The 19813-nt window shown below is 42.7% G+C and overlaps 1 protein-coding gene across 3 annotated transcripts in view; it reads right to left on the reverse strand.

The window, feature by feature from the left end:
• Positions 1-550: 550 nt before the first annotated feature.
• BVES (blood vessel epicardial substance) overlaps positions 551-19813 on the reverse strand; it is a 36336-nt gene continuing 17073 nt past the window's right edge. For 2 of the 3 annotated variants that reach the window (XM_053592527.1, XM_053592526.1), the window contains 3 exons: positions 17756-17923; positions 16704-16845; positions 551-3365 (listed from right to left, as the gene is read on the reverse strand). In XM_053592527.1, coding sequence (XP_053448502.1) covers positions 3241-3365; positions 16704-16845; positions 17756-17923 — 435 coding nt within the window. In that variant the 3' untranslated portion in view covers positions 551-3240. Of the gene's footprint in view, positions 3366-6605; positions 7622-16703; positions 16846-17755; positions 17924-19813 lie in introns of those variants that run through there. The other variant, XM_053592528.1, reaches the window with a different exon arrangement.

A 19813-nucleotide genomic window follows, 5' to 3' on the forward strand; every position in this document is an offset into this window, starting at 1 on the left:
ACAGAAAAACAGAAAAGATTCCAGACAGCCAAGGATAATAACTGAAAATAATTACGTAGCACCAATTATTACTAATTTAAGATCTATGAACATCATTAAAGATTTCTGTCATATTTGTGCTATTAGTTTTATAAACATAAATATTTGAGGGCTTTCAAAATATTGTAAAGACTTACATTCTAGTATAAACATATAATACACCCCAGATCCATATAACTGAGTTGATGTTACATTTAAACATAGGATATTTGGTGTTATATGTAGAAAAATTTCCACAGACCATTTTCTGAACCTTGACCACACAGCTAAGTGAATATCAGAAATCACAAGAAGCATCTGATTGGAGACTTTGGCAACAAACATGTTTTTATCTAAGTACTGAAGCGTTTACACAAAGATATACTTGTTCATTTGTATAAATGAATTTAAAGTACTTCATAGGAGATCTTCTGCTTGCAATCAACTCTGAATGGGAGGGCTTCTCAGAGGCTCACCGCTCCTTTTCTCTGAGTCCCACTGTCTTCCTTGGAGGTGTGTATTTAAAATAGTTTCATGTTTCCCCTTCAGACTAAGTGGCTCTTCTAAGATTCCTAACCTTGAGATTATAATCTTCATTATCAATGACACTGATACACATTTTAATAAAAACAGTCAATGATCTTATATCACCTACTTTTAGCAGTGTGCTTTAAAAACAGGTTTGTTCTCAACACTACAGAAAATACCCTCTGAACACATCCAGGCTGATCATCAGAGATGATCTCTGCTGTCTGGGGTTGGCAAAGTGAGACAAGCCTGAAAATGGAACAGGGTAAAAAACCTGCAAGGTTCCCTGGATCCATAGAAAGTCCATTGAAAACATGGACACAGCAGAATGTAACATTACTTTCTACCAAGAGAAGAATGTTCTAGTAACTGTAGAGAGCAGTGATTTTCAACTGGTGTGCTGTGAAATTTTTTGAAGATCATTAATTTAATTTTTTTTGAAAGAAGTTCAAAACACAGTACCTGTATTCTTTTTTTGATCAACATAATTTAAGTGTAAGTTCAAGTGTGCAGTGAGATAAAAAAGGTTGAAAAATGCTGGTCTAGAGTGATTTTGTGAGTTAGCCTTATGCATGTGTGAACTAAATGCAGTGCCCGACCTTACCCCAGTGGTCAAGGACAACAGTATTGGCACTACGGCCTCACAGTCGCAGCTGTGCTCTCAGGTACAGAGAGAGACCTCAACCTAGGAGAGCTTCCCAATCTTAAAGCCACGGCCGCCATTCACCTTTGCTTTCATTTTCAAAACAAATTCCCCGTTTACCTAACTGCAGAGACTACTCTAGCAGTGACGTGCAATCAGCCTTTTTACTGTGGTGTTAATGAGCCAACATTTCATAAATACGTTGGGAGCTGGATTCCCAGTCTGTGTTAATTTTCTCGGTGAGTGACCCAGCATGTAAATTTAATAACTCAAATGAAATTACTAAAATTATACGCTCCCCCAAACAGATTTAGGAAAATGAGATGACTGTAGATGAGCTTATTTCTATGCCTTTTTCTTCTCTCTCTCTTTTTTTTTTTTCCAAGACAGAGTCTCACTGTGTCGCCCTCAGTAGAGTGCTGTGACATCAAGCTCACAGCAACCTCAAACTCTTGGGCTTAAGCCATTCTCTTGCCTCAGAATCCCAAGTAGCTGGGACTACAGGTGCCTGCCACAAGCCTGGCTATTTTTTGTTGCAGTTGTCATTGTTGTTCAGTTGGCCCAGGCTGGGTTCAAACCCGCTAGCCTTGGTGCATGTGGCTGGCACCACAACCACTGTGCTACAGGTGCCGAGCCTATTTCTTTGCCTTGTCTAAGAAATCACCTCATAGTAAAGAGATGCTGCTTTTGGCTCAGTTCACCTGAAGGTAATTTCATTTGGGGCGTTTCTTAGCTATTTTATGTAATAGGGAGGGGAAGGACTCAAAGTTGATTATGGTGGATAAAACAAAATAAGCATGAATGGGCGCCTGTGGCTCAAGGTGTAGGGCACCGGCCCCATATGCCAGAGGTGGTGGGTTCAAACCCAGCCCCGGCCAAAAACCTCAAAAAAAAAAAAAAAAAAAAAAGCATGAATGGGGCACAATGAGTGTAGCCAAGCAGTGGGCCTCTCTCCAAGGCTACACTGACCCGATAGTCCAGCCAGAGATGCAAAGCTCCACCTAAATGCCTGTTTCCTAAAATATGATTCTAGCAGAAAAGAGAGCTCTAGAATGAAGGCCCTCATAGCAATACCTAGGCTTGGTGTCCACAGCGTGTGGCAAACTGTCTGCCCCACAGCTGTGTTTATGTTCACACCTCTGACAATGGGTATCTGGCACACTTTCTGGAAGAACAACCTGAAACTTCAGAATACAGACCAAAGAATGAAGCTTATTTTTCAGTCACCTCATCCTGTCCAGACACTTGACTCCTGTATCCTCCTGACCCACACCAACTGGGTGAGATGAGATGGCTCCACGTCCCAAGGCAGTTGCACTTAGCTGAAGGTGGACCCCCAGCTCAGAAATGCTTCCACCTGCTGGCTTTCCAGCTCCAGGTTTCAGAGCAGTTTATAAATGACATAATGTGAGGTGAGTGTGAGTAAAGTCTGATGAGGGTTGTTCATTGTCAGGTTATCTGCACAGTGCCCGAATAAGTAAGGTGACCTAGTGAAGTGACATTTCTGGTGTGAGAGAAAATTAAAACCAGTCAAATCACATCTTTCTCTAAAATTTCCCATTTAAAAAAAAAAATCACTGAATAAAGCCTCAAATTCCCTGCTGTTTAAGGTTACCCTTAGCCTCAATTTCAAAGTTATATTGTTTGTTGAAATTATCACAGGGACAACCCCACGGTGGAAAAAATACTGTGAGGAAAAAAGAACCACAACTTGGAAAAATAAGTGAAAAAGCATTTGCATTAACACAGTGCTAAGATTTTTTTTTAAGTTAAAACAATACTATATCTAGAAAATACTGTGAAAATACGTATCTCAAAATAAACCAAGGGTTAGTCAGAAGGCCCAGTAGAACAACTACTTTAAAATATGACAATTAGGAGGAGAGGAAAAATGACCTGTCCATCCCTGACCCATCTCCACCTTCCTGCCCTCAGACTCTACCCGTCTGCATAACTAAAGGGGAATAATCTCAAAGCCATGAAAAGTGCTGGTATCTTCTAGGATCTCTTCAAGACAGTTTCCCTCTTGGTAACCTGACTTCTCTCTCTGATCAAGGCAACTGATGGACTTTAAATGTATTTGGAGATAACAGTTCAAAGACCTCGTCGTCATCTTCCACCCCTTCTTCTATTGGTTTCATCTTGGCGGAGGCACGCTGGTGTGGGGATGACGCATCTGTGAAAAGACGCAGAAAGAAAACCCCTTAATGGTCAATCTACCCCAATACTGGCATGATGGACCAATTATAAACTCCAACTGTACAACTCTGTGGGACTCTATAGACAGCTCCAGAAACACAATTTCCAAACACATTCTATTATCAATTTATCATTTCAAGAAAACAACAAAGTCAAGAAGAGATTCTCAGTCCTGAGAACAGATGTGGAACAGATTCTACTGCCTATGCTTGGATGACGTGAGGTTTTCAAATATATGCAGTTCCCCATGGGTGACCCCAAAGTCTGTTTGAGACTCAGAATGCATGTTTCTACATTAATATTATACGTAGCGATATTGATATTAGGCTGGCTGGGGTGGCTCATGCCTGTAATCCCAACACTTTAGGAGTCTAATGTGGGAGGATCCCTTGAGGCCGGGAGTTCAAAACAAATCTGGGCAACAGTGTAAAGCCCTGTCTCTACAAAAAAAATACAAAAATTAGCTGGGCATGGTGATACATGCCTGCAGTCCCAGCTACTTGGGAGGCTGAGGCAGGAGGATAGCTGGAGCCCAGGAGGTGAAGTTTCAGTGAGCTATGGTGACACCACAGTACTCCAGCCTGGGCAACAACAACAAAAAGCCCTGTCTCCAAAAAATAAAGTTAATGATAGTAATGTAATAATCGGACCTTGAAAGCTGACTTAACTCCTAATTTCCTTGATAAATAGTTCTGTACTGAAACTATTGAACCTAACGCCATCTGTAATCCCATGTACCAGTACATTTCTTGTTTCTACAGGTCCAGCCACTCTCTGGACTGACACAGGAAGGAGATATGGGGTGAGCGCAGAGTCCAGGCATTCAGGATGAAGGGCCAGGCGGAAGAAATACTATCCAGTTAGCAGCAAAAGAAGGAGCATCACCAAGGCCTTCCAGGGCACGGTGCAATCAAAAGAACCAAGAAATGATTTATCGATTCAGCCGCTCCTTGGTTCATTCACTCACCAAATGCTTATAGAGGGTCTGCCAAAAACGGACACCAAGCCTGATGCAGAAGAAATACTGTCTAAAAGAGAAGTTATCAGATTTCCCAAGGCGCCTAATGAGCGGCTCGTGTGGGAGTATCAACAGGAGCTCTCCTCTGTACAGTCACACACTCTCTGTCAGTACCGCCCTCTGCCCCACCCACCTGGGCCATCTCCTTGCTGATCCAGGGCAGGGCAGAAGGGCATTTGGCCAGCTAGCTAATGCTGAACTTGGGCTGGGGAGAAGGTTGATGGTGCAGGGGTAAGGAGTGAAACTTGACTCTTAAGTACTTGCCAACAGCAAAGGACAGTCAAGGGACCTCATTTAAGACACTGAACAGATTGGCTACAAGATGACCGTGGAAATCTATCAAATCAGCTATCATTTATTGGCAAGAGTCTACAGTCAACCGCAGGGTTAGCCAGCACCGAGAGAACGCTGCTCTCAGCGAGGAAGGGCCGGGGCCGGACAGACTGAGATATTGGTGGGGATGGTGCACTCAGCCATGGCGCAGGCGTGGTGGCCACAGAATGGTCAAGACAGAGGCTCAGGAACGTTTCCGGCCTGGCATCCCTGCTCTTCTGCTTCCTCCGTTACTAACCCTGCTCTGGGCCTGGTTTATCTGTGGGAAGGGGATATTCATAGGACCTGCTTCGGAGGGTTGTTGGGAGGATTAAACAAAATAATGCATGTGATGTGCTTAGCAGGGTGCAGGGTACATAGAAAATGTCACTAAATGTCATTTATTATTAACTGTCCAGCCAGTGTCATGCATTTGGGGAAATGCTATTACCATTAGGCCTTTCTTCCAACATAAGATAATTATTGAAGGCTGGGCTTCAGTACAGGTAATGTGTACTGGATTTACATACATGGAAATTATTCACTTACAAACATTTCAAGTCAAAATACTGAGTTTCCTGAATGATAACTACTGACATAAAACTGCAGAGAATACACCTCTATTAAAATGGTCCAATTCCAGCCCAGACAGAGCGCAGCATGGTAAGTTGTCAAAGGTCCTTTTCTCCTTTTTCTGCAGGTGACATCAAACACAATCTTTAATTCACATTCTCCTCAACTGGCAATGATTACTGTCTGTGTGACCTGGGGCAAGTTATTTTACTTCTTTGTATCTTAACTTCTTTATCTGGCTAAGGTATGACAATATTTGTAATGTTCTTAGATCAGGGCCTGGGATATAATAATCACCCTGGGAATGTTTGTTAGAATATACAATTAATGAATTAATATGGTCTTTGGAGGGCAATGGCTTTAATAATGAGCAAATGTGATAAAATTAATCATTAGTGTCCATAGGAATGGCCAATAAAGGAAATGGGCCTTGTGATCAAACAAGGGATTTGTTTCTCCATCTAAGCTGTCTTGAGCATAGTAAAATTATCTTTTTTTTTTTTTTTGTAGCGACAGAGTCTCACTTTATTGCCCTCAGTAGAGCCATGGTGTCACACAGCTCATAGCAACCTCCAACTCCTGGGCTTAGGCGATTCTCTTGCTTCATAATCCTGAGTAACTGGGACTACAGGCACCCAGCACAATGCCCAGCTATTTTTTTGTTGCAGTTTGGTGGGGCCGGGTTTGAACCCGCCACCCTCAGTATATGGGGCCGGTGCCCTACCCACTGAGCCACAGGCATCGCCCAAAATTGTCTATTTTCTTTTTTTAAACAGCAACACCCAGGGCTTCGATCGTATTTCTAGCCTGAAGTTATGACTGGGTCTCATAAAATATTCACTTAGGCTAAGTAAGCGTGATCAGATAAAAACCTTTAAAACAAATAATTACATGATGTACCTAAGAGCATTCAACCAAATCAATCATATAAAACATTCAGACATAATTGTGTAGTACACATAACAGAAACACACCCAGTTCATCTTGTCTGAGGAAGTGGGACTACTCTCTAGTTTTTAAGCCCATTTAGCTGATCAGGAGCGACACTCAATAGTCCCCTGAAGCTGGTTTCTTCTCTGGACCCCAGCGTTAGCTGTCTGACCCTCTCACTCTCCCACCTGTCACCACCTTTTTCTTTTTTCTTCAGGAGGTGTTTTACATTTTTATTCATTCTTGCAGGAAAAAAATCCCTTTGTAATTACATTTAAGCACAATACTTCTGCAACCAGTATGTGTTTTCTATGAAAAAGAAACATGTAACTTTTGAACAAATAACTGTTGTAAGGTGGTTAATGAGAAACAGAATGGTGAGGGAGAATATTTTTTATTAATTTCTATAAGGAAGGCCGAGGACAAACATTGGGCAGGAGATGGAAATGGAGTCAGACAGCCTTTAGATTGGATAGTTTGATAGTTGCTTGAGTGTTCTCCAGAAAAATATAACCATGCTACCTATATATGTACCTTAATGTCTGTTTCTGTATTCAGCTCCTATTGCATATATCCATGTGCAGATACACATACCGTAATTCTTCATAGTTCTCAAGCTGATTTGTTCTACCATGCCTGAAGAAGATCTAGTTTGAAGCACTAATACAGTAAGACATCTGTTTGAAAAGAGTCCTATCAGAGTGACATGCATTCTGCTAAAACTGAAGGAAGAACGGGCATCAGATTTGACGTGACTGCCTTTTTCACTGAGTGAAAACGAAGAGGATCCAGTACAGCTGGAAACGATCCAGTAGAAACTTCCCAAGGACTTGTAGCTTCTCCATGAAAGACTTTATTCTGCTCCTACCATATCTTCCAGGCAGAAGTGTTACGGTGCTTCCTACATACCACGGGAAGGACAGTCAGCGGCACTCACAGTCCTCAGTGTGGCATCTCCTGGTCCCCATGCACGGCCTGCCTCCCTCTTATCGTCTAAGCTCTTGTAAACTCAACTGCTCTCCAAATCCAATCCATCCTTTTCCTCTCTGTCGCCTGCTTTTCTCTCCACCCGGAATGGGCCCTCCACTCCCATCCCACCAAATTCCTCTCTTCTCTTCATTTTCCTCAAGGTGGGGTTCAAACTCCACCTCCCTTCCTGGACTCCTGCAGTGCGATTCCAGCCTCCTCATCACCACCTCTGTCCTTCCATGGGTGCTGCGTCTCTCTGATGGGAAAACAGACATCTCGAGGGCTGTGACCGCGGCCTCTTCTCTCCTGAAGCCTTGCTGAAGTGCCTCACACAGATCCAGGGTCTTTAAAATTATTTGAGTACATGGTGGTGAAAACCAATCCCTCCTCTGAAAGGCCACGCGGGAACCCTTAGAAAGGGAGTTCCTTTCCTGTGGGAAAAAGACACGGCCGTCACGTGTAGTCTCTGTGAGAAAAAGACACGGCCATCACGTGTAGTCTCTGTGGGAAAAAGACACGGCCATCACGTGTAATCTCTGTGAGAAAAAGACACAGCCATCACGTGTAATTTCTGTGGGAAAAACACACGGCCAACAGGTGTAATCTCTGTGGGAAAAAGACACGGCCATCAATCTCTATGGGAAAAAGACACGGCCATCACGTGTAATCTCTGTGGGAAAAAGACATGGTCATCACATGTACTCTCTGTGGGAAAAAGACACGGACATTATGTGTAGTCTCTGTGGGAAAAAGACATGGCCATCACATGTAATGTCTGTGGGAAAAAGACACGGCCATCATGTGTAGTCTCTGGCGACTCAGGCCCCGCCCTCCCGGCGGGACATACCAGGGTTCCTCAAACGCAGGCAGCTCTCGGGGTACAGCAGAATCTCACTAGGAAAAGAGACTGTTAACCATTCTATTTTGTATCATGTCCCCTGAGAGAAACCAACTTTGTATAATTGACTGATTCAGCATTGCCCAGAAGATGGGCAATATTACCGCCCACCCAAAGGAACATCAATAGGCTTCCCACACTCGGCACCACCACTTGCTACAGGGTTTTCATCCAACCAGCAAAAACGATCAGTGAGACCCCAAGGCGCTAGATGCTGTGTCAAATGTTGGGGAAATAAAAACAAATCGGACCCTGCCTCTGACTATCTTATTCTACTTCTAGGAACACAATGCACTTTTCATAGATGTTCATCCTCACCACACCCACACTACTATTTCTATTTTACACTGGGGAGCCCGTGAAAGAAACAGAGAGGGTGGCTGCTATGAATGAGCTTGCTCCGCACCAGGGTATGAGCCACTGAGACAGAAACGCATCCCAGGAAGGTAAAGCAGGTAGCCTGAACAGCCTGGCAAGATTTAATTTTTCCATAAAAGTTCTCTTTACATAGGGAATATTTAGTCATTCCATCGTGGGCCTTGTGGCTGACAGTCTACAAGCCCCCTAGTCCCAGCCCTCATAACAGCATGGCCTCACTGCTCTGCTCTTTCTCCACCATTGGAGACAAGAGGAACACAGCCCGACATGTAACTGCCAGGAGTTGCCCAGCACCAGGAGGCTGCCTGACCCCTGAGTGGAAATCGGTCAAGGAGGGCATGCACATTTTGTAACAACCTCACTTACCCCAGCCTCGTCTACCACCAGGGCAAAGTGTAACATTCACAGCCAGGAAAATGAAAGGGTCAGCTGGGCCCACATAGGAATCTGTGATCCTCACAGCCAGGAGAAAGGCTGCTTCCGGGACCCGGCCCCTCACATGGAGCTCTCTGGCCTCCATCTGAAGACCTTCCAATTCAACTGAAAAACTCAGAGCTCATCAGAATACAGCTGGAAATTGTTTCTTCAGCCTCTAATAAATCCAAAATCAATTTGGAATATGGATGAAAAAATGAGGGAAAATTAGACTTCAAGGAAACTATCTTACATTTCAAAAGTTGAACATTAATAAATTCCTTCTCCAAGTTTGCCTGGTTCTTTGTTAATTTTACGTACCAATACATCATCAGAAATTTGCCCAGAAGGCCCAGCTACCTTACAGAGATGTGAAACCATGAGAGGAAAGAGGAAGAAACAGAGCTTATCTTTAGTTAAGTGCTTTTTAAAATTACTTTTACCCTTCAGGTACATTATGGTGAGGTTCACGACCTCTGTATAATGCTTTACTTTTACTCCAAATTTTACAGGAGTAAATAATTCCATATCCACAATTTTTTCAGAAAACATATTCTTATTTTTCTATTTTTCTATTAAAATCACTTATGGTTGGGAGATGGAGTGGTTAACTCTATCCTGTGGTATTCGTTATGATCAGGAAAAAGAAATTAAAATTATTTTTTGCTATTATCTATAATCACCTTCCAATTTGCTAGGCTCTGACTACCAATTAACACAGCTTATTATAAAAGTATATTAAATAGTGTCAGACTGAACTGTCACCCAGACTTATCAGGTGTGAAATTGTTAAACAGTTTCATCAAGAGTTACTGTTGCCTAGAGGATCTTTCACATTATATACCACCCGGCAAAAAAAAAAAAAAAAAAGTCCTCTGCCAAAAGGACTTCCACATTCCTTCCATAAATAGCAACTAGCAACGCAGGCGCCAAAGAAGGTGCAGCCAGGGGGCAGAACTGTGCTCTGAGTTGTGCCATGTTCTCAAGTGTATGTCCAGGGGAGAAGAAACTGTACGCCAGTCTGAAATTCTGAGAGTCAGAGAGAAAAACTCAAACTGAGGCAGGTGGGCCGTGAGCAAACGCAGAGCACTGAGGTGGCAGCGGGAACCCGCAATGCAACAGTACAAACCTCAGCTCAAGTCAGACGGCAGGAGTGGCCATACGGGGTGCCCACGGGGGGTCTGCATGCGGCCAGCAGAGTCTCTCCTCAGCAGCCGTGTTCCAACAGTGGCTAGGGACCAGTGCTAATTGAGGAGGACAGGAGCTTACCCTGAGGATGTGCGTGTGTCCTGAGGCGTCACTGCCTGCAAATGCAAACTAGACATAGGGTCTCTCCCAGGAAGTGAAAGCAAGCAGGCATATATATTGTTCTTAAATTTGGAATGAAGGTCATCCCTGTTCCAGAGGATGAACAAGCTACCTCAAAAGTCTGAGCTTCAAATAAGCACAGTACCATGATGTGGAATTTGTCCAGCGGCTTTTATCTTTGCTCAAGAAATACATGTTTTGAAAAGGAGCAACGCTTTTGTAAACTATTTAATATAATGCCCTGTGATTTTTTTTCTTTTACTTTTCTTCTATAAACTTTAATGACATTTTCTTCATTCCTTTCAAAGTGTTATTATTTTTATTATGTTTAACCATCTGGCCAACTGCTTTTAGCAAGTAATTAAAAACCTACAGGAGTTTAGAATTTTAATTAGGTTATACAGTTTTTTGAAGAATGGGGATAGGAAAGGATTTAATAGCTTCTTTGCTAGAAAGAATTATCATCTCTTTGCCTGCCTTTGTCTCTTTATATCATAAGAATTTTTTAACTGAGGAAACTGAGTTTGAATTGAAGCTTTCTGAACAATAATACTGCTAGGTAACTGTGGCCTTTGCACCTAATTTCCCTTAAACGGACTCAGCACCAGCACTGCAGAGATCAAGCAGAGCACACAGACGTAGGGCAAACAGGGAGGCTGGAGCAGGTTAGTATCAGCTCCCACGAACAGGATTACTCTGGCCCCACGGGGACATCCTCACATCAACTCCTACCACTCAGATGGGTCATCAGGGTGCTGAGTGGCACAGCACCAGCCGTGAGCAGCCGCAGACCAGCCGCAGGCCTGCAGCCTTGTCCTGCCCTCTAAGAGAAAGCTCGGGGGTGCAGAAGGGGGTTGGAGGGTGGCAGGCTCTGTGAGGAGGGTCTCTGAGAAAAATGGGACATGGAATTGGCAGACTGAGAGAGTGTGATATAAGGACAGAAAAGGGAAGGGGAAGGAAAGGTAATTAGAAATGCCTGCAAAACCCAGAAACAGGCACGGTTCATAGAGGACAGCCTCGCAGAGACTTTAAGAAGAAATGAAATGGGTTTCACCTAAATGAATGAGTAAGAAACTGGAAGATACCAGGGGTCTGGTGAATATGAGGTGTCCTCTCAACAAAAGCAAGGCAATGAAACCACCTCCGGGGGAAAGGCGGGTCAAAGTATGAAGGGAACTATAGTGAACCGTGGCGTCATCTTTATGTTGTATATGAAAGGAGAGGAACACATTTGAACTTGGTATTAGGAATAATCTCTTTTGAACAGAACAAGAGTTGTGATACCGGAAACAAAAAGAAGTTAAGTGTAGGCATAGCTCACTATTTACTTCTGCATAAAGCTTAAGAGCGTCAACATGGTTTACTTGTTTGCAAGTTTTTGGAACAATTCATAGGCGACACAAGGAAACCTAATTGCAGTTGTAAAAGAGAAAATATACAACCTTGACAGTCTCCCAGTGTAAGGACTCATGACAGTTTGAAAGTAGAAGGGGAAAGAATAAGAAAGGTAGGAATGCAAATGTCCTTACTTTAAAAAATAGTACAGAGAACAAGAGAAATGGACGTTCAAGTGTATTGTTTAATGTCACAAAGGTAAACAATACAATAATAAAAACTAGGCCCCAAACACAAAAAAACCCAACCCAGCCTCAACCAAAAAAAATAAACTAGCTGGGTGTGGTGCACATCTGTGGTCCTAGTTCCTTGGGAGGCTGAGGCAGGACTGCTTTGCTTGAGCTCAAGTGTTTAAGACTGCAGTGAGCTGTGACTGCACCACTGCACTCTGGCCTGAGTGACAGAGCAAGACCCTATCTCTAAAACAAAACAACACAGCACAACCCTAACAATAGGTTTTTAAACTTCAACCCAAACAGAGTTCTGTACCTGTCAAGGAAACATAACATGTCCTGTTGCCATGGCAATCCCTATGCTGGGCACCACTTACTAGCGATACAAGTGCCAGCACAATCTAGGTGAGTGAACGTGTGTTTTACACAGTACGTGTAGAAAGCTAAACCTTATTAGGAGAGAAAGGTGACAAGACGATGACAAGGTACCCCGATGAGCAAGCCCCCTGGTCCAGGAGCTCAGAGACTTGCACACGTGTGGCGGAATCAACATCTCACACACTGCGGGCGTCTTGTTCCTTCCTCTCTTCCCATTTCACATTTGCCAACACGTGCAAACATAAAACCAAGCAAATGAAACAATGAGAAAGTTAAAGGGTTAAATTAATTGGGTTATGAACTGCTGAACAGATAGGAATGAATTTTCTCAGGCTATCTCATTCCTTCATTTTCACCCCCTTTGAATGACAAATTGAAGTGAAATACCTGTGTGGCAAAGAACAGAACGGTGAGTTTGGCGTTGCACGGTATGTATAAAAATAGGGAGTAACATAAAAAAGCAGGAGCTGCAGTAATTTCACTGATACGGTTCCCTTGACCTTTCACTGAACTGTATTTCTGTTTAACCAAACTGTTACTATGTGATGTTATGCAGTATATTATATTCCTGGCCGTACTGGTGAAACACAGCGACTTCACCAGATTCTAGGTAAAGCCTCCAGGTCTCCAGACCAGGGTTTTTCAACATTTTTTATCTCATGGCACTTTGAACCTATAGTTCAACTTTCATAGCACACTCAAATTACGTTGATCCAAAAAAAGAATACACTTACTGTGCTTTGAAATTCTTTGGCAAATAATTTAATTAATGATCTTTAAAATTTTTCATGGAGCACCTGCCAGCCTCTCATGCCACACCACTGTGCTGTGGCACACGGGGTAAAGATCATTGTTCTAGACCTGACTACCAGTAGACAAGAAATCAAGAACACCGAAATCATCACCATGGGCGTGCACTCAGCAAACTTCCAAGACGCAGTAAATGCCACAGGCTCCCCATTCAGAGTGAAGTTCAGAGACCAGATACATTGCTATTATCAGCTGGCACCTGTTAAACTTGTGGGCTCCTAGGCGCTCCTCCTCCCCTGCTGCACTGGGAGCTTTAATACAATCTCCAGGCGATTCATACGTACATTTAAGAATCAATGTTCTGGGCGGTGCCTGTGGCTCAGTTGGTAAGGCACCGGCCCCATATACTGAGGGTGGCAGGTTCAAACCCGGCCCTGGCTGAACTGCAACCAAAAAATAGCTGGGCGTTGTGGCGGGCGCCTGTAGTCCCAGCTACTCGGGAGGCTGAGGCAAGAGAATCACTTAAGCCCAGGAGTTGGAGGTTGCTGTGAGCTGTGTGATGCCACGGCACTCTACCAAGGGCCATAAAGGGAGACTCTGTCTCTACAAAAAAAAAATCAATGTTCTACAGGACAAAGAAAAAAAAAAACCCCAAAATATGCAGAAACATGGACAGACCTGGAAGGGTGGGTAGCCCATAAATCAAAACGGACTTTAGAGATGTATCAACTGAGTGCAGCATGACGTGCTGTTCAGATGCTGATTAGACAAAGAATGATAAGAAATGTTGACAGGCTATTGCTGTTTAAATCAACGTATATGCTTGGGTTAATGAATAAGTAGAATAATGCACGAAATGTTTAATTAAGAAAATATAAGGTACATTTAATATTTTTTTATAGAGTAGCATTGCTTGTAATTCTGTAAGTACATACTAGGCAAAGTGAAAGCTAACCAAAAGCTACATGAGGTTGGAGAATATTATTGGATAATTTTAAATGTTCCTATGTAGAACCCTATTGCCCTAGCACTAAGAATAAGGCAAAATTTTCACAGAAATGAATTACATTAACCAATCTGTGAAAACCAATTTGCAGCACTGTGTCATCATGAGGAAGGAATCAAGGGATGGTAAGTTTCTCTAGAAAGGAGTAGAGAGAAGTGACTTTGGGCAGTCACCACCTTCTTACCAAATGCAGTTGGAGTCATCTGCAAAGAAGCAAATAGTAACAGCTCCTGTACCTAGCTCACACAGTTGACAGGTTTAAATGCAAGAACGGATGTGAAGGTGACCGGTGTATCACAAAGCACCAGTCACATGCCAGCTGCATTTCTTTTTTTTTTTTTTTTGTTTTTTTCCTTTTTATAATGCACAGGCAATCTGGTCTACAAGTATGAGCTTTGGAATCAGACAGGGTCCCGAGGTTTGTCTCCCAGCACCTGAGGAACAGGAACAAGTGAATAAGCATCTCGCACTCCCAATGTCCTCTTCTGTACAATGACACAGCGCCCCTGGAGCGGACTATGGCCAGTCCATCTGCCCCCTTGCTTTCTCCCCCAGCCCCCCCCCCCCCGTGCAGCCCCTGCAGGAGCAGAGATGTAAGTTTGGCCCAGGGAACATGAGTGGCTGTGACATTCACCACTTTGCAATGGGCGCTCTAAGAGCCATCTTGTGAACGTGCCACCGCTGTCTTCCCTCGGCCATGACAATGGCAGTGACCCGGACAGCAGCTGCACATCTGGCCGACCCCCCAGAGTGGGGAGGAGCAGCACCTGACCTGCATGTGAGCCTGTCAATCCCTTCAGAAAGTTACTGTGGAATAAAATACAACGATTTCCAATATTTCCTTTGTATTGCTCTGAAAACCCTAAAATATATCATGACTCATAGCTCTGGGTACGTGCTGCATTCATAAACATTGGCAGTCTAACTTGATCTTATATGCCTTAGCAATCACATACGCCTTCTACTTTGATCCAGATATTATATATTTCAATCAAAACAAATCGTAAGTAGTAAAAAAAAATCCTCATTAGGTCCAGAATGCATTTCTAAGCCCAGAATCTGCTTTGACAGCTTACATCTGAAGGAATTAGCCAATTAGGCCATTCTGGCATGTGGACTATTTTGAATTAAGGCACTTAAAAAAATAGCAGGTGTGGGCGGCGCCTGTGGCTCAAAGGAGGAGGGTACTGTCCTCATATGTCGGAGGTGGTGGGTTTAAACCCAGCCCCGGCCAAAAACCTCAAAAAAAAAAAAAAAAAAAAAAAAGCAGGTGCAAGAAAAGCTCACTCTGACCTTCATTCTGTTTCTTATAAACAGGGGATGAAATTCCCATGTGAAAGATGTCCTCCCTATATTAAAAAGAAAACAACATTCTCACCATCAAGGTCAGGAAATAGAGACAGAGAATTATGCTCATTTCCTCAGGAAGGCTTCTGTGCCACATGAAACTCACATGGGGTTTTATACAAGTTATACAGCTTGTATTAAATGTGTATGTTTTTCTCCTGTTAATCTGTCTTATGACAATTTAACTTAGACCCAACCAAAAAACCCTAAAAGGGAAAAGGTAAAGTTTGATTCCTTACACACTAATCACATGGCCTTGTAATTTCCAGCTTCTCCTGACTATGCAATATTTAAATCCTTAACCTAATTTACCGGAAGCATATAAAGTCATAAGATCATTTACATAAAAATATGGGATTGTTCAATGTGTTTGCATATTCTAAAAAGTTACTTTGATTTAAAATATAATTGGAAATATGAATAGTTTTTAATTTAAGCAACAGAATAACAAATGTGCTTGCCTCTTTGCTATTTCACATGAATTAGTTCAAAGTTTTTGTGTCATCATCTTTTTTTTTTTTTTTTTGAGACAGAGTCTTATTTTGTCACCCTGGGTAGAGCGCTGTGGCATCACAGCTCACAGCAAACTCAAACTCTTGGGCTCAAGTGATTCTCTCGCCTCAGCCTCCCAAGTAGCTGGGACTGCAGGCACTCGCCACAATGCCTGGCTACTTTTTTGAGATGGAGTCTTGCTCTTGCTCGGCCTGGTCTTGAACCTGTGAGCCCAGGCAATCCACTAGTCTTGGCCTCCCAAGTGCTGGGATTACAGGCATGAGCCACCACGCTCGGCCCTGTACCATCATTCTTAGAATAATTCTTAAAATAATTTTAAGCATAGTAATGTAGTTTCTCTTATTTAGCTTACTAATTTTCAACATCTGTGCCATTACTGTTACTTAAAATTTTTTAAAACAATCCAAACTAAAAAAAAAAAATCTAAACTATAGAAGAATCTTAGAAAACTGGCTTCTTGCTAGGCTTGTGAATGAGGTTACTCACAGGGGTGTTGAGTGACCTTTTTTGTCTTCAAGGACAGTCCCTTTCCCAGTCACTTTTAACTCACATTGAGCTGACCAACTGGTAGTAAAACACCCACAGGTGTTTTCTTAGTATTTTTAACAGAGGGCTAGGTCTAGGTTCTCACGCTAACTAAGATCAGGAAAACAACAAAGCCAAATATTCCCCACACCATGTGGACTCATTTACAGTGCTCTGGTGAGCTACTATTTAAGCAAAATATATGGAAAACTAGTGAACAATTCCAGAAATAACAGTTCTAAAGTTGGATTTGAGCTGATAAACAGTATCAGGCAAAAAGTGAGAAAATTTTGGACTGTTTTTACTGTTACCTTTAGGTTGCCAAATAGTTACTTGCAAAGTCATTTTTCTGATCAGAGTTGTCACGTGTCTATTTCCAGTGACATCCATCAGAACCGCAGAATACTATCAGTTTGGGGACAACTTACGAAGAGAGGACATGCTGGAGGTGCTGCAGAGGAACTGGCGCAGGCCGTCGTCGCTGTCGCTGGAGCTGGCTATGCTGTTCCTCATCTCCATCATGGAGATCTGTGCACAGAGGCTCAGCTGGTGCTCCAGCTTTCTGGCCTTCTGCAAAGCCAAGTTTTAAGAGTTCTGAGATCTGTGGGACTTGAATCCTATATTCCCTCTAAGCACTAGGTAGTTTCCTTGAAATAAGTGAGGGCATAAAAAAGGGTACCTGGTACACATTAAGTGCCCCATAAATGTAAGCTACGATTTTCATTATTAGCTATTACCACAAATACGTTATAGAAATTTAATATACTCACTAGCCCATTTATTAGCGTGAAATAATAAACACCAACTTCATGTGATAAACCACCTACAGGAGAGGACGGTGACAAGGCACACAGCCCCTGGCACATGCTCACTGTCTCTGGAGAATGGTAATTATCACAGAAATTATATTTTGCAAGTTCTCTTTGTGATCACTTTAATTTCCTTCTGAACAAATATGGGAAGATTAAGATCAAATTACAGATCCTTGAAGTTCTAGGCAGCTCGGACATTCTGCAGCTCGGACATTCTACACCTCTCCTGTCTCCTATGAGCTTCCCGGGAGGAGGCCTGACCAAGAACCCATCAAGACTGGAAGCCTTCAGGGTTCAAAGGCCAACTTCCGCTATCTGGGATCTGTCTGCCCATATCTGTTTGCTGCCTCCCTAGGGCCCTGCGCTCCCTGGCCTGCTTCCCTCCCTACCCCCTCACCATCTTCCTTAAGAGATACTTTTAAAGCAGAGAGCGCCTCATCCCCGAAAATCCTGGTCCCAGACTCCTCACTAAACAATGGCAAATGATGTAATTACTATAAAATATTTTTGTGTTCTTAATAAATGATTCCTTGAATGACATTACAAATATCCCCACTGTACTTAATATACGGCTAATGAAAATTCAGGAAAATATATACTTCATAAGGTCAGATATACCTCACCTGTATGTTTATTTAATAAAATAAACAAACTTAAAAAGTGCTTACTTTATCATTTAAGGTGGGATCATTCAACGAGTAGAGCTTGTTTGTGATGTCTTTTCCAATGAGATACCTAAATATTTCATAGAGGAAAGGTTCTGATTCCAGAAAGTAAGTTAATCTTTCTCTGGACCAACATAAAAATCTGCAATTATCGTCTGCAATAATGGTGACCTGTCGAAGACACAAGCACACAAGAAAAAACTACATGTACGTATATGAATTGTGACTGGAGTTATTTGGGAGAACAGAAGAATAGAATAAGTCAGTGGCTATTATCACAGTAATGCTTTTTCAAATGAATTAAAATAAGACCCAATGCACCCAGCATCTGTAACTATGTTTAAAATTATGTTTAAAAATAAGCAATCTGCAGACTGAATAAAAGCAAATTCTGAGTTCTGTTGTTTTGTTACATCTGGTGACAGAATGGTCCCTGTGTCTACAGGACTACTGTAGGGTATATTGCAATGAAGCTGTAACTGGACGTGTGATTTATAGTAAGTATTTCTTTATACCAAGAAGATCTACCACCAAGCTGACTCCACAAACACACACTAGAAATTGAGAAAACTTTAAGGGCCCAGGCTGTTGCTGATGAATGTGGCTGGTGATGGTCTTTCTATCCTACATATTTCTAGATTGCAACCTTTCAAGGCCAGTTCCAGGGTAGTCCTTTGGGGATCTTCAGAGAGACTCTCCAAATACACTTATCTCAGAACTGGAAACCATATCCTTTCCTTAAGTATTGCTAAACAGGAGGGCAGGAGGGCAGCGTACGTGCAAACACAGAGGTCCAGTATGCTTCAAACAAATCCCTTCTCCAGAGTGAGGGGCCACGCTCTCAGAGTCAGGAGGCCTTTCCTCTCATGCACATCCTCTTCCAAGCTTCATTATGGCACCCTTATCCCTAAATTCAAACTCATCTGTTGGCACGTCTGTCACTACCAGGACTCCAATGGTAGGGACTATATATCTTCATGTCTGAATGCCTGGATTCCAACACTGAGTGATGCTCAATGCATGGTTATTATATGATAGAATTAACAAATGAACACAAATACTGTAGAAGGCAAAAAACATTTTTACAGCCTCAACATGAAATCCAATCCATGTTCTACTTGGAGATTAAGAGAAGTTTATTAAATTGACATGATGTCAACTGGGTGTGGTGGCTCACGCCTATAATCCTAACACTTTGGAAAGCTGAAGGGTGAGGATTGCTTGATCTCAGATGTTCGAGACCAGCCTGAGCAAGGACAAGACATCACCCACGCCTCCCTACTAAAAATAGAAAGCCAGGTGTGGTGGTGGGCACCTGTAGTCCCAGCTGCTTGGGATGCTGAGCCGAGAAGATAGCTTGAACCCAAGAATTTGAGGTTGCTGTGAGTATGCCACCACAGTACTCTACCTAGGGCTACAGTGACTCTCGGTCTCAAAAAAAAAAAAAAAAAAAAAACTGACATGAAGTCCTATCTGGGCTTCAGAGCCAGCATTTCCAAAGGAGTTCTTTCTCCTTTGTCAGTCACAAAATTAAAACATATTTCAAATGACAAGAGGATATTTATGTCTACCAAGAAGGGAATGAAAAACCCAGCCTCTCTCCTGCATCAACAGGCTGAAATCTGATTGTTAGCAAATTAGAGCATTTGGCTATCTCAAAAAGTGGGTCAATGCTCCTAGAAAAGTTTGTGCTTATTATATTAAAAGTAGAAACCCCCAAGATCAAACATACTTAGATTTAAGAAATGTATCAAGGGATGGCGGCGCCTGTGGTTCAGTGAGTAGGGCGCCGGCCCCATATGCCCAGGGTGGCAGGTTCAAACCCAGCCCCGGCCAAACTGCAACAAAAAAATAGCCGGGCCTTGTGGCGGGCGCCTGTAGTCCCAGCTGCTCAGGAGGCTGAGGCAAGAGAATCGCGTAAGCCCAAGAGTTAGAGGTTGCTGTGAGCCGTGTGACGCCATGGCACTCTACTGAGGGCGGTACAGTGAGACTCTGTCTCTACAAAAAAAAAAAAAAAAAAAAAAGAAATGTATCAAGGGGAGGGAGAGGAGTGGTGGGCAG

This window comes from Nycticebus coucang, chromosome 5 (assembly GCF_027406575.1).
Source record: "Nycticebus coucang isolate mNycCou1 chromosome 5, mNycCou1.pri, whole genome shotgun sequence".
In the NCBI taxonomy this organism is placed as follows: domain Eukaryota; kingdom Metazoa; phylum Chordata; class Mammalia; order Primates; family Lorisidae; genus Nycticebus; species Nycticebus coucang.